The sequence below is a fragment of the Wyeomyia smithii genome, chromosome 3 (genome assembly GCF_029784165.1).
Source record: "Wyeomyia smithii strain HCP4-BCI-WySm-NY-G18 chromosome 3, ASM2978416v1, whole genome shotgun sequence".
Taxonomy (NCBI): Eukaryota; Metazoa; Arthropoda; class Insecta; order Diptera; family Culicidae; genus Wyeomyia; species Wyeomyia smithii.
In genome coordinates this window covers 69,136,476-69,148,568 of record NC_073696.1, presented here as the reverse complement: position 1 = coordinate 69,148,568, position 12,093 = coordinate 69,136,476, and the positions used below count along the sequence as shown (strand labels likewise).

General features: G+C 42.6%; 1 protein-coding gene across 2 annotated transcripts in view; it reads left to right on the top strand.

The window, feature by feature from the left end:
* The window catches only part of LOC129730783 (beta-1,3-glucosyltransferase), a 75,383-nt gene extending 70,451 nt beyond the window's left edge, over positions 1-4,932 (top strand). For both annotated transcript variants that reach the window (XM_055690351.1, XM_055690350.1), the window contains 5 exons: positions 1,049-1,288; positions 1,833-2,171; positions 2,573-2,720; positions 2,855-3,017; positions 4,026-4,932. In XM_055690351.1, coding sequence (XP_055546326.1) covers positions 1,049-1,288; positions 1,833-2,171; positions 2,573-2,720; positions 2,855-3,017; positions 4,026-4,794 — 1,659 coding nt within the window. In that variant the 3' untranslated portion in view covers positions 4,795-4,932. The remainder of the gene's footprint in view (positions 1-1,048; positions 1,289-1,832; positions 2,172-2,572; positions 2,721-2,854; positions 3,018-4,025) is intronic.
* The last annotated feature ends 7,161 nt before the right edge of the window (positions 4,933-12,093 follow it).

The window sequence follows — 12,093 nt, the reverse complement described above, 5'->3', positions numbered from 1 at the left end:
AGAGTGAGCACAATATAAAAACAAACAATTTTGAGTATATAAAACAGAGTCAACAAACCCCAAAACATATACGAAACACGAATTGCCCGAAGGAAAATCCAATAAGAGAAGTGATATCATATTTCATTTTATTATAATTTCAAACACTCAGGTAGGGGAGAACCGTACAAGACGCACCAGTTGGGTAAGATGGCCCATGCTATTAATTCCCCAAAATTCTTACACATGTGGCTTTTTATGACGAAATTCTTCGCTTTTCTCATAAAAACCCAGCTTCTCTACAGTTCTCATATAAAAAAGTGTGCCATAATGACTAAAATACTTAAAAAAAACTGTGCAATTGGCTGTGGCTCTGTTCAACATGTAATTATTCATGAATTTTATTTAAGCTTTAATGATTAACTGACTAGAAAATAATACAAAAAACTATGGTTCCCCTAACCTTTACACTTTGGAGTTTATAATACTATGAGTATTTCAAATTATTTCACTAACTTTCGTCAACTTTTACCTCAAACAATCAAAATTAAAATTGGGGCAGAATGCACTACGGAGAGCTTGCAGGAGTTTGCTTGACAACTTAGAGCATGTTCCATTATTTTTGATTTTACTTTCGAGACTTCAAGCGCTGCTCACTTCGCGTGCTGATTTTTGTTAGTGGCATATTAGCCTTTGGAGCATACTGTCCTTTGTTGTGGTGCGTTTTAGTCACGGGCTTGTTTGGCGGCAATGGTAATTTTTACCAGAAAGATATTGAAATCGAGTACTTTATAATAAACTTCGCCATAAACATACAATAAATTGATCCTACAATAATTCTATACGTTCAATGTCGCCCTGAAATGATTTGAAGCGGTGTAAATCGCGAAAATGCTTAACTGGTGCGTCTTGTACAATCCTCTCCTAAATGCCATCACTTTAACTCAAAATACATTTACCGCTGGATATAACCTCCACGTATCCCCGACACTGCTGCTTCACTTACCGGCAACTAGACGGCTAAACCAGAATACAAAATTCCAATCTATCTTTCCCCCTCCCCCGATAGGATCAACCGGTCCGACCGACCGAGCGCGGTGCCATCTCCAGCGACAACGTGTACCTTTCGCACGAGATTTTCGCCGACCACGAGGGTTCCTGGGCAATCACACCGATTTTGAAACACATCCGGGCGAGCATTCTGAAAGCATCCCATGCTGGCACCCGCTGGCTAATCATCTGCGAGGAGAACAGCCACGTGAACGTGAGTCTATTAGCACACCATTTGGGCAAAGAGGATTATCGCCAGGTAAGTCCACATACCCCAAAACAAACAAACAAAAGCCAGCTGAAAAAAGAGCTGCAGGTGAAACTGGCCGCCAAGGCCCAAATGGCCCCGAGTGGCATTCAAATATGTTTTTCCTTCGTTTATTCGGCTATCTATATGCATTCAACTGCGTGCGGTGTTTTCCAGTGATAACGGCGAATAGCGGTATCACGTTCGCAGCGGTTTAACCGGCGGAATAAATACATATTTGAGCGAGGACGGTTTTGTTTTGGGGAAACCAGTCCATTTAACCCCGATGCAGTAACTGTACCACGCCACGTGGAGTATTTTGTGTGGAGCAATCCGTTGAGATGTTACTTGAAAAACTTTAGTTTCTATTTTCTTTGAATTGTGTCTCAACGGGTAAGCATAGTTTTAATAAAGGTTAAAGTAATAAAGCTCGGTAAAACATCCTTTACAGGATATGAAACAACTTTCGGCAAAAAAACATCATATCACGTTTCGATTCTGGCACCCCAGCTCACAACTAATGGAACGCTTATATTTTACATTCTCTAATCCATAGGAGCTTTTTCTCGGATATCCATTGTATGACCGCGAGGCAACCATTATTCATCATTTTGCGTTTTTCAAAAATCCATCAAGCTTTCTCTACCCCTACCTAAGGGCAGGAGTCGCCATTACCGTACCGCTGGTGGACCACCTGATCCAGGTACTGTCGAGTGCCGGTTCCACGCTGACGGAGTTCATCATCGATGCGGCCCACGAATTCGCACTGCTAGCGTGGAATCAAGGCTCAGGCACCCGGCTGACATCGGTGTCCTACCTTTGCGCTCGATACGACGAAACGTGCGCCATTTATGCAGGTCCAACTGGGGTAGTGAGGACGACTACGGAAACAGGTGTAAGTTTTCCCAACCCGGGGGTGAGATTCACTGTCCGGAAAACCGAAAGTCAGAACGCAAACCGGCGGTGGTGTGCCCTATTTAGCGCTGCATGACTCAGCAGGTTTTAAAGAATGAACAGATAAGGGTTTATGTTCCACTCCGGATTCCATATCTTTTTTTTTTCGAAAATTTCATAAATCCCTGTGAAATATATCGTTCAATTTGAAGTTTGAGTTAGATTCGTTATGTTCGGTTAAAAAGATGAAACAATAGGCTCAGATTCACTTTCTTTTATTGAGAAAAAGTTACAACGAAATTGACACTTTGTCATAATTCAATAAAACCAAACCAAACCAATAACAGACAATCCGCGCACTTTTTCACAGTAACAATTCATTCTCTGTTGAATTTACCACAGACCCGACCGAAACCTGTTGCTAGCGGTGCACCCCACATCCTGTTCGCCGTAAAAACGTGCTCAAAATTTCACGAGCAGCGTGTCCCGGTTCTGTTGCACACCTGGGCACAGTATGTGCACCATCTGCGACTCTACAGTGATATTGGGGGTGAGTTAACGAATCTGTAGCAATATACCTACCTTCTCCACCTCCTTCCTGCTATCCAACGGGTTCACATGTCGGAATAAAACACTGATTGCATAAATTCCGCTTTTTTCTTACCCACTATAATCACCGGATAGATGTAACTATACCGACGATTGCGACCAGCATTCCCAACACCAGCATCGGTCACTGTGCCAAAACGCTTGAAATACTCCATCTGATAAATGAGGAAATTTCCCGTAATTCCAGCCTAACTGACGTGAGGTGGATAATGCTGGTGGACGATGACACCATTTTGAGGTAAGTTTCCCAGTTTCGATCGTGTAGAATACCATCCTTGTACATATGTAAGCTTTTGTATTTTTTATTAAAGTTAATGAATGGAGAAGTTAAATCTGTATCACCCACGGCGATCAAAAGTTTTTGACCACAAAATAATAAACATGTGGGATCGATATTATACAATTCATTGGATGAATAATAAAGAAGAATTTTAGCATACACTTCATTTGAAGCATTATAGATCAAAAATCTTAAGCTGTATAGAGAAAATGTCTGAGTGATTTTCACCAGAAAGACCAGTAACATATTGATTGGTAGGGAGGGACAAAAGTGTTTGATTAAATTGATCTTTGGGTTGTTGAAAACAAGGTTGAAAAGCGTTTTCGCGAATACTAGTGCTGACTGTAACTCAGGCTTGCTAAATTAAACATTTTTGGACTTGATCAGGTCATCATCAAATCACAACCGGTGATCGAAATACATTTAAGAAATCCTACATCCTGCTCCGATATTCTAAAAAACTTTTTCATCATTAATTCAAAAGAAGATTTCATCTGTTGTTATATACCTAGCAACCTACTCGACTGTTACAGCATGACGCTGGTACTCAATTCGTCCCAATATAGAATCCTATTAACCCCAAGCAGTCTAGACATGAAAAATGCGTTAGCAAAATATGAGTCACAGTTCTAAAAAATCGTAGTTTGGCAGCAATTGAATTATTCAAAATGTTCACTACTTTTAATAATACTAATATTACCCAAAAAAATATAACCTAAAATTTAGAGTCTCAATAGCAAAAAATAAATCAATAATAAATAATTTTGAAGGACACCGAATAACATCTTCTGTTACAGAAGCACACATTATTCCAGACAAATATGTTTTCCGTTTGATTAACCGATTTGACAAACGCACGATTTCATTCACCACGATTTCTGTCTTTACACCACCCACGCCACGTGTAGCTCGGTGAAAATCATAATTCCATCCAGAGCTAACATATTATTTCTCTTTATTTTGCAGTCCCTCTGCACTAACCCGGCATCTGTCCTGCTTCGACGCTGACAAAGACGTCTACCTCGGTGAACGGTACGGTTACCACCTACTGACCAAGCGCGGGGAGGGCACAGAAGAAAGCGACTACGGTTACAACTACATCACAGGAGGAGGTGGAATAGTCATTAGTGTTAGCATCCTCGACGCACTGCTCCAGTCGTGCGAATGTCCCTCGGCATCCTCGCCGGACGACATGATCATTGCGGCATGCATGTATCGGGTTGGCGTTCGACCTGTTCATTCCCCGCTGTTTCACCAGGCTCGACCATCCGACTATCCACCGGAAATTCTGGCTCCCGATAGTATTTCCTTCCACAAGCATTGGCAAATCGATCCCTACCACGTGTACAACAGGTGGTTTAGATTGAACGATGAGTTCTGGGTTCGCCAGGATAACGACCCGGCAGTCAGCGACAAGCCCCTGCTTCATCCAGATCATATCAGTAATGAGAACGATAGCACAAGACAACCGTTCGAGCGACTACCGAACGGCATTGCGAACGTCGCCGCGCCATCATCGCATGACAAGCATACCAATCAGCAGCAGCCGCCGGGGGAAAAGCATCCAGAAGCGACCCCGACGATGGCAAACCACTATCAAACTGAACATATCGGTAAACCTTTCTGCGAGAGTAATGAGCTCCAATCAAACAGTAACTTGCTGCTGAATCGACATCACGAGGTCAGTAGTCACGGCCTTCGGCAACCAAACATAATCAAACATACCGAACTGTAGGATAACGATGCAGAAACAACATATCGGTTGGGAGGGAAAAACTGCCTACCAAGCAGATAGCGTACGAAACACAAAGGATTCCTTTCTATATAAAATTTTAACATAGAAATAAACGCTCGTTATTTTAATATCTACATACAGGCATTCTTCCACTACCTTCATTTGCTGCCGAAGCTGTTCGAAGTCGGTTAGGGCACAAATTAATATCACAAAGTTTGAATTGGCCCTGAGCCATAAAACGGTCCCTGAAAAGATTATTCGCATACCATCCGAATCTCTTGGTGAACCATAATTACAAACAAACACACAGTAAATGAACTCGGGTGAGGGGTGTTTCCTGATGGGCTTATCATGTTTTTCTCGTTTGCCTATCTGTTTTATTAAACATCCAGTTCCGGTATCGAGAACCCAGGTTCGATTTGATTCTTAGTAGCACTCGTACTGCGGAAGTCACGATAGAGTTGAAGCCTTGTTTAAAGTTTCAAGTGAAGTGAAAATCTACTACAGAATGTTGACATTTTCACGAATGTGAAACATGCAGCGAGCAGATTCGATCCACCGAAATTGAAGCTTGTGGATTGCATAGTTTTCAGTTGAACTTACATTTTGCATACTTGTACAATAAAAAAGCAGCAACGAAAAGTCTTTATTTCTGCGCATTAGCAAGATCCTATGTAGACGAATAGTCTCTTCCGAACCGAGATTCGAACATACGACGACTGGCTTGTTAGGTCAGCATCGTACCGGGAGATCAGTTAGGAGGTAATGCTTATTATCATAAGCTGACAATTCAACAATTTTTGGACTTATTCGAAAGTATTTAAATAACACTGATTTTTTTTGCAGTTAAAGATTTTGACGAAAATTTTTAATGCGAAATTCACAATTTTTGCAGTTTTTTGCTTGTGGCCAGGCTTGGTACTTTCCCTATTAGTGGAAAGAGCAGAGTGATGAATACTTCTAGCCTAGTAGCAATTTTTTGCACCACACTTTTGCTTCCGCTTTATGCTGTGTTTCTGCTGCTCGCAGAAAAATTACTACGCCTACTGCTTACACCAAAGCTGAGCGAAAGAAGAGTGGTACTCCAGTGAGAAGTACACTGCGGTGTGCCCCACTGGATAATGTTGATAGCATTCGCAAAGCAAACATGCGTACGGGCAACTGGGATGCTTCCCTCATTTGATATATGCTTAGAGACACACAATGTAAGCACTGCAGTGTACTCTGTTGTGCATTATGTTCCTTCGTGTTAGGAAGTTCACACCAATTCATTTTCTGTCTGGAAAGATGTTTCAGATTCTACCGCGGTGTTTTTTTTTTGCATTCTCCTCAGGTTCATAAGATTAGCTGCGCTCTTCATCTTCAAGCAAGAGCGTCGCTTTGCCCACCAGCGTGAGAGCAATTGTTTTCGCAGTGAAATTCTCCCCATGCTAGTGATTCTCCGAGCTGTCGCGTAAGGTTGAAAATAGTTAAGCCACCAAGTCACATGCTTCCAATTCAATCCAATGAGAATTGACTTTGCCGGTGTGATTCTACTTCGTACTTCGCGTACACAAGTTACGTAACATCTAAAAATCTATATTCCAGACCCAACAAACAATATCGCACGCTTAGCCTTGGGGCTAATAAATAATAAGTAAAGGGTGATTTTTTAAGAACTCGGAACTGTATGAAATCTTTACTTGAGCCGATAAATTGGTATATGCCATTTATTTTTTAAAGATAATTTCATTTGAATGTTGGCCACGGCTACGTTTTAAATGATCCATACGAAAAGTCCAATTTTGGGTCACTTTTTAGAGCATTTCGGCTGGTATCCCGCGAATGTTGTCTTCCAAGGCTGGAATTGTTGTTGGCTTATCCGCATAGACGAGAGACTTAACGTAGCCCCACAAAAAATAATCTAGCGGTGTTAAATCGCATGATCTAGGCGTCCAATTCACCGGTCCATTTCGTGAGATGAATTGCTCACCGAACTCATTCCGCAATATGTTCATTGATTCGCGCGATGTGTGGCACTTGCTGAAACCACATGTCAACAAGACCCAGCTCTACCATTTCCGGCAAAAAAAATCAGAAATCATCGCGCGATAGCGAGCGCCATTGACCGTAACGTTGCGATTTTGATCATCTTTGAAGAAGTACGGACCAATGATGCCTCCAGCGTGTAAACCGCACCAAACTGTGCATTTTTCTGGGTGCATTGGCGATTCTTGTACTGCCTCTAGTTGCTCTTTGATCCAAATGCGGCAATTCTGCTTATTAACATACCCATTTAACCAGAAATGAGCTTCGTCACTGAACACAATTTTCACATTCTTACATTTTTCACAGAGGACGAATTTTGGTAATACAATTCGATTATTTGTAAGCGTTGTTCAGGCGTAAGTCTGTTCATGGTGAAATGGCAAACCAAACTGAGTACATTAGACTTTAACAGCTGTCAGAATTCCCGCGTGAACTGTCAAATCTGAATACACGAAAAACCAAATAGCAAAAAAATCACCCTTTACAACGAAAAAACTTGCCCCAGTGCCGAGTCGAGAAAATTTCCAGTTCGGAAAGATCCTCGACTCGATCGGAAATCGAACCCGATATCACAACCGTGTGGGAGAGCTAGCCGACCGACATCGCTAACCACAGAGCCACGGGGACCACAGATATCAAACCCGCTTCCCCCATACATAACAGTAGGTAATGTTTCATATGATTCCCCCGCTAGAATGCATACCGATGACCTGCCACCCCCTCAAAATTCACAATTTTGAGAAAATATCACAGTACCATAATTGTCTCAACACAAGACTTCCCCCCCAACCATATGTAACCATAAGTAACGCAAACTCAATACCTACCTTCCCCCCCCCCCCTCTCATGCGTAACTTGTGTCTTGGCAGTGCCTACTTCTTCTTAAATGCTCGTAATATAAACCTAAAAATAAGGAAAGTTATAATGCGGTTTTCGAGTGGGACGATCCAGATGTTTAGGGTAAATATGTATAAAACGCTTAAGTATTCATATTCAATGCATTCTGCTACCCTACAGCTCCCGGGCAATATGCCCCACCGCTAGCCCGGTTGATTTGTTCATTGCTTTAGCGTTTGCTTCTGAGATTTCAAGCGCTGTTTCACTTCGCATGCTGAGCTGGCATATGAAGTTACTGCATGGGGCATATTTTACTGCATCTGGGGCGTTTTGCCCCGGTAGATTGGAAAGCTTGCAATTTAGTCATATTTTTTAATAAAATTATGGCGTTTTTGTGTAACAGTAATTACAAAACAAAATTATAGCAGTGCATTACCAGCTAAATAGAGTGGTCCCCGTGGCTCTGTGGTTAGCGATGTCGGTTGGCTAGCTCTCCCACACGGTTGTGATATCGGGTTCGATTCCCGATCGAGTCGAGGATCTTTTCGAGCTGGAAATTTTCTGGACTCAGCACTGGGGCACGGTGTATCGTTGTACTTATCCTACACATACAAAATGTGCCAAAAACAATATCGATAACGAATTCTCTCAACTAATCTAGTTGATCGAGACCGCTATTAGCCCCAAGGCTAAGCGTGCGATATTGTACCAGCTAAATAGTGTATCCAACTGCATAGAAGATTTGTTGTTTTTGTTGTTAGGGGGGCGTATTATACCTGTTTTCCCTACCTTGTGAGAGATCCTCGCCAAGTTTCGGGAATACAATTTGCAGACACATCGTCTGTTTATCGACTGCAAGGCGGCGTACGATACAGTTAAACGCAACGAGCTGGGGAAAACTATGCTTGAACATGGTTTTCCAACGAAACTTATTAAGCTGATACGTGCGACGCTTGACGGTTTCATATCAAGCGTCAGGACAGCGGGTAAATTTTCGGACGCGTTTGTGACGTTAGATGATCTGAAGCAAGCTGACGGGCTCTCGAACTTGCTGTTCAACATAGCTTTAGAAGATGCAATACGAAGGCAGGTGTGCAGAGAAGCGGTATCATCATCACGAAGTCCCACATGATTCTAGGCTTCGCGGGCGACATTGATATAATTGGTGTTAACCGTAGAGCAGTTGAGGAATTGAATAATTAAAAAAATTTAAAAAGAATCCACCGAGGTCCATAGCTCGGGGAATCAAGTGTTCGGACTCTTCAATCCGGCGAGTAATGACCTAAAACTTTGTCGTGTGTCGTGTGCGCTACGCAGAGGACAACTCATTAACGCTTCGACCTAGTAACGACGTTTGGAGAAAAAATTATGAGTCGGTTGAGTTAATTAATTAATCATATGAATCTTGGAACCTTTTTCCAAAAAACCGTAGTCAGTTTCCTATCGTCATGTCAACGAAGTTCCCGACCCATCTGGTTGTGGGTGTAGTCTCCAACGATCACACAGTCATCGAAAAGGGAGATGATTACTGCCAAAATTTGTTATGCACCGCATAGGAGTATTCCAGTCATAAACTTGGCTAAAACACGAAAAAATCGGTGTTCCTAACAGGGATACCAAATGTGCAGATTTGTTTGCAAAACGCAGATTTTTGGAGTCCGTGTGCAGATTTTTATTGATTTGCAGATATTTGCAGTTTTTCCACGGTTTTTGCAGATTTTTGTCAGAGCCTCCTTATATTTGCGCAGATTCACTTAAAATGTGTGCAGATTTTTACAGACTTTTGCCTGCGCGAACGAATTTTTTGGTTGGCAAATGATTGGACACGTGTAACTCGAGACCCCATTGTGGTCATTCACCTTTGCCCAGCAACCTTTATCCCAGCAAACTACACCTAAGACGGCAGCCCCATCAGCAGAATGTAGGTATCGCGACCCTGGTAAGATAGCATACTGAAACCTTTCTTCAACCACGAACAACGAAATTAGAAATACGGAACGGATCAATCGGCAAAGACCTAGGCTACGAACATGGAATAAGATTAAGGTAAACGATTGGAAATCGAGGACTTGAAACGTCTGATCTCTCAATGAACAGGCGCGGGCTGGCTTGCTTGCTCGAGAACTACAGCGGCAGGGAATCGAAATCGCAGCGATTCAGGAGGTTCGGTAGCCAAATTCCGGAGAAAGGGAATTCCGTGCACTAAACCCTATTGCACACACTTTTTTCAAGGGCGTCGGTTTCGTAGTGTTGGGAAATCAGAAAACAAGAATCAATCGGTGGAGGCCCGTAGATGACCGTATATGCGTGTTGAGGATTAAGGGCAAATTCTTCAACTACAGTTTAATCAACACCTACGCACCGTCAAACGACAAATCCGATGAAATAAAAGATGAGTTCTATGACAAGCTTGAGCGCATCTATGACGAGTGCCCAGAACACGACGTAAAAGTCGTCATCGGAGACGCAAACGAACAGGTTGAGAGGGAGGAATCCTTCCGTTCGGTCATTGGAAGGCATAGCCTCCACTCGTCAACCAATGAAAATAGCCTGAGGCTGATAAACTTTGCCGCGGCCAAAGGAATGGGCATGTGTAGCTCCTATTTTCCATGTTTGAATATACGGCAACACACCTGGAGGCATCCAAATGAAAAAGCCTGCTTCCAGATCGTTCACGTACTGATTGACGATCGGCACTTTTCGGATGTTACTGATCTTAGATCTTTTCGGGGACCAAACATTGACTCTGACCATTATTCGTCGTTTGTAAGACCGCGCACGGTTGTCGAACGTGCTGAAATCTCGCACAGAGAGGACGACGCGTTTCAACATTCAGCGGTTGAGAGCTGATGGCGTGGCAGCAGAATACGCCAGAGGGCTGGATCAACGGATCGCAGAACAGCAGTGTAGTAGATTTGGTATTATTATATTGAGATCAATCCATAAGAATGAGAGGATATTTCTCAGTGTATGCAATGTTAGTACGCTGTCTAGTAAACGCACTACATACTTGGGAACCGTCAATATTGAAACGCTAACAGTGAACGCTAATTCTGGCCGGAAACAGGCTGACGAGTTTACAGGAAGAAGGAGAAGATTCGGTGACGTTCGGAAAAGTGTGGAGCGGACGCAAGCAACTCGGATTAGATTGACGGAGAGAGAGGAAGAGTGGTTACGCATTAGTTAAAAAGAGATAGGTTCGGGAGAGTGCAGGAATACCTACAGATCGTGTCATAATCGAGAGAGAAATTCGGTGGATTCTCGGGCGTCTCTAGCCGTGGAGAGGCTTCATACCTTTTAAGAGAAAGGCAGCGAGATTGGGACTTGTCTTGGAACTCTGCCAAAACGAAGAACATGGTGGCTGACAGGGAGCGTGGGAGTTCTGTGGTGTTGATGCTAAGGTGGAGATAGATGGGGAACGATATGAAGTGGTTGACGAATTCGTTTATCTTGGTACGCTAGTGACATGTGACAACGATATGAGCCATGAAGTGAAACGACGAGTTGCAGCTGCGAACAGGGCCTCCAACGGACTGCGTAACCAGCTAAGGTCCCGTAGTCTGCAAACTCGCACAAAACTAGCGCGGTATAGGACGCTGAAACTATCTTCAGTAAGAACAAGGAAGAGGCCGTCGACTCCGTGGTAGGCCTCGCACACGATGGATGTGTGCGGTGGAAGAAGATGCACGATCTGCAGGTGTACGAGGAGACTGGAGAACGGCTGCCAAAGATAGAAGAAGCTGGAAATCTCTAATTCGTTCGGCTTTATACTGCCGGTACCCGGATAACTGTCCCATTATGAAAAACAACATGTTGAGAAAACGGCGATTTAATATTATCCGTGAATTTTCGGATTTCCAGCAATTACATCCAGAACCAATGACCGTAACAGTTTCATGACAGCACAAGTTTATCGTTGAGAACAAAAAACCATGGATGGAATTGGGTTTTCGTTATATAATTTGAAAAAAAAAGCGAAATGGGACAAAATATGCGGGTACATTTTGAAAGTACTCGCATATTTTGTCCCATCACATATAAATTCAACCAGCAACCGGCAGTATCATTGGCAACGTAGATTGTACTACAACATTAGTTTAGTTAATTAAATGACATACTTCTATATGTTTAAAATAATCCGATATACACTAATCTGGAGCAAAATTATATGTTTGCAGTTTGTACCACTATGCAGTGGGACTGTAATGCGGGTACTTTCAATATGGGACAAAAACAACTTGGTATTTTTTCCATGTTTTTCCATACAAAAGCATCAATTTTAATTTTTTCCAAAAAATATGATAACAATTAAGTCGATTCCCGATGATAACTCAAAAGTGTCCAAAATCAGTATGAGACAGTTATGCGGGTACCGGCAGTATACCGGTGAACGGCCATTAGCCAACAAAGTAAAGCAAAGTAAATAAGAGCGCT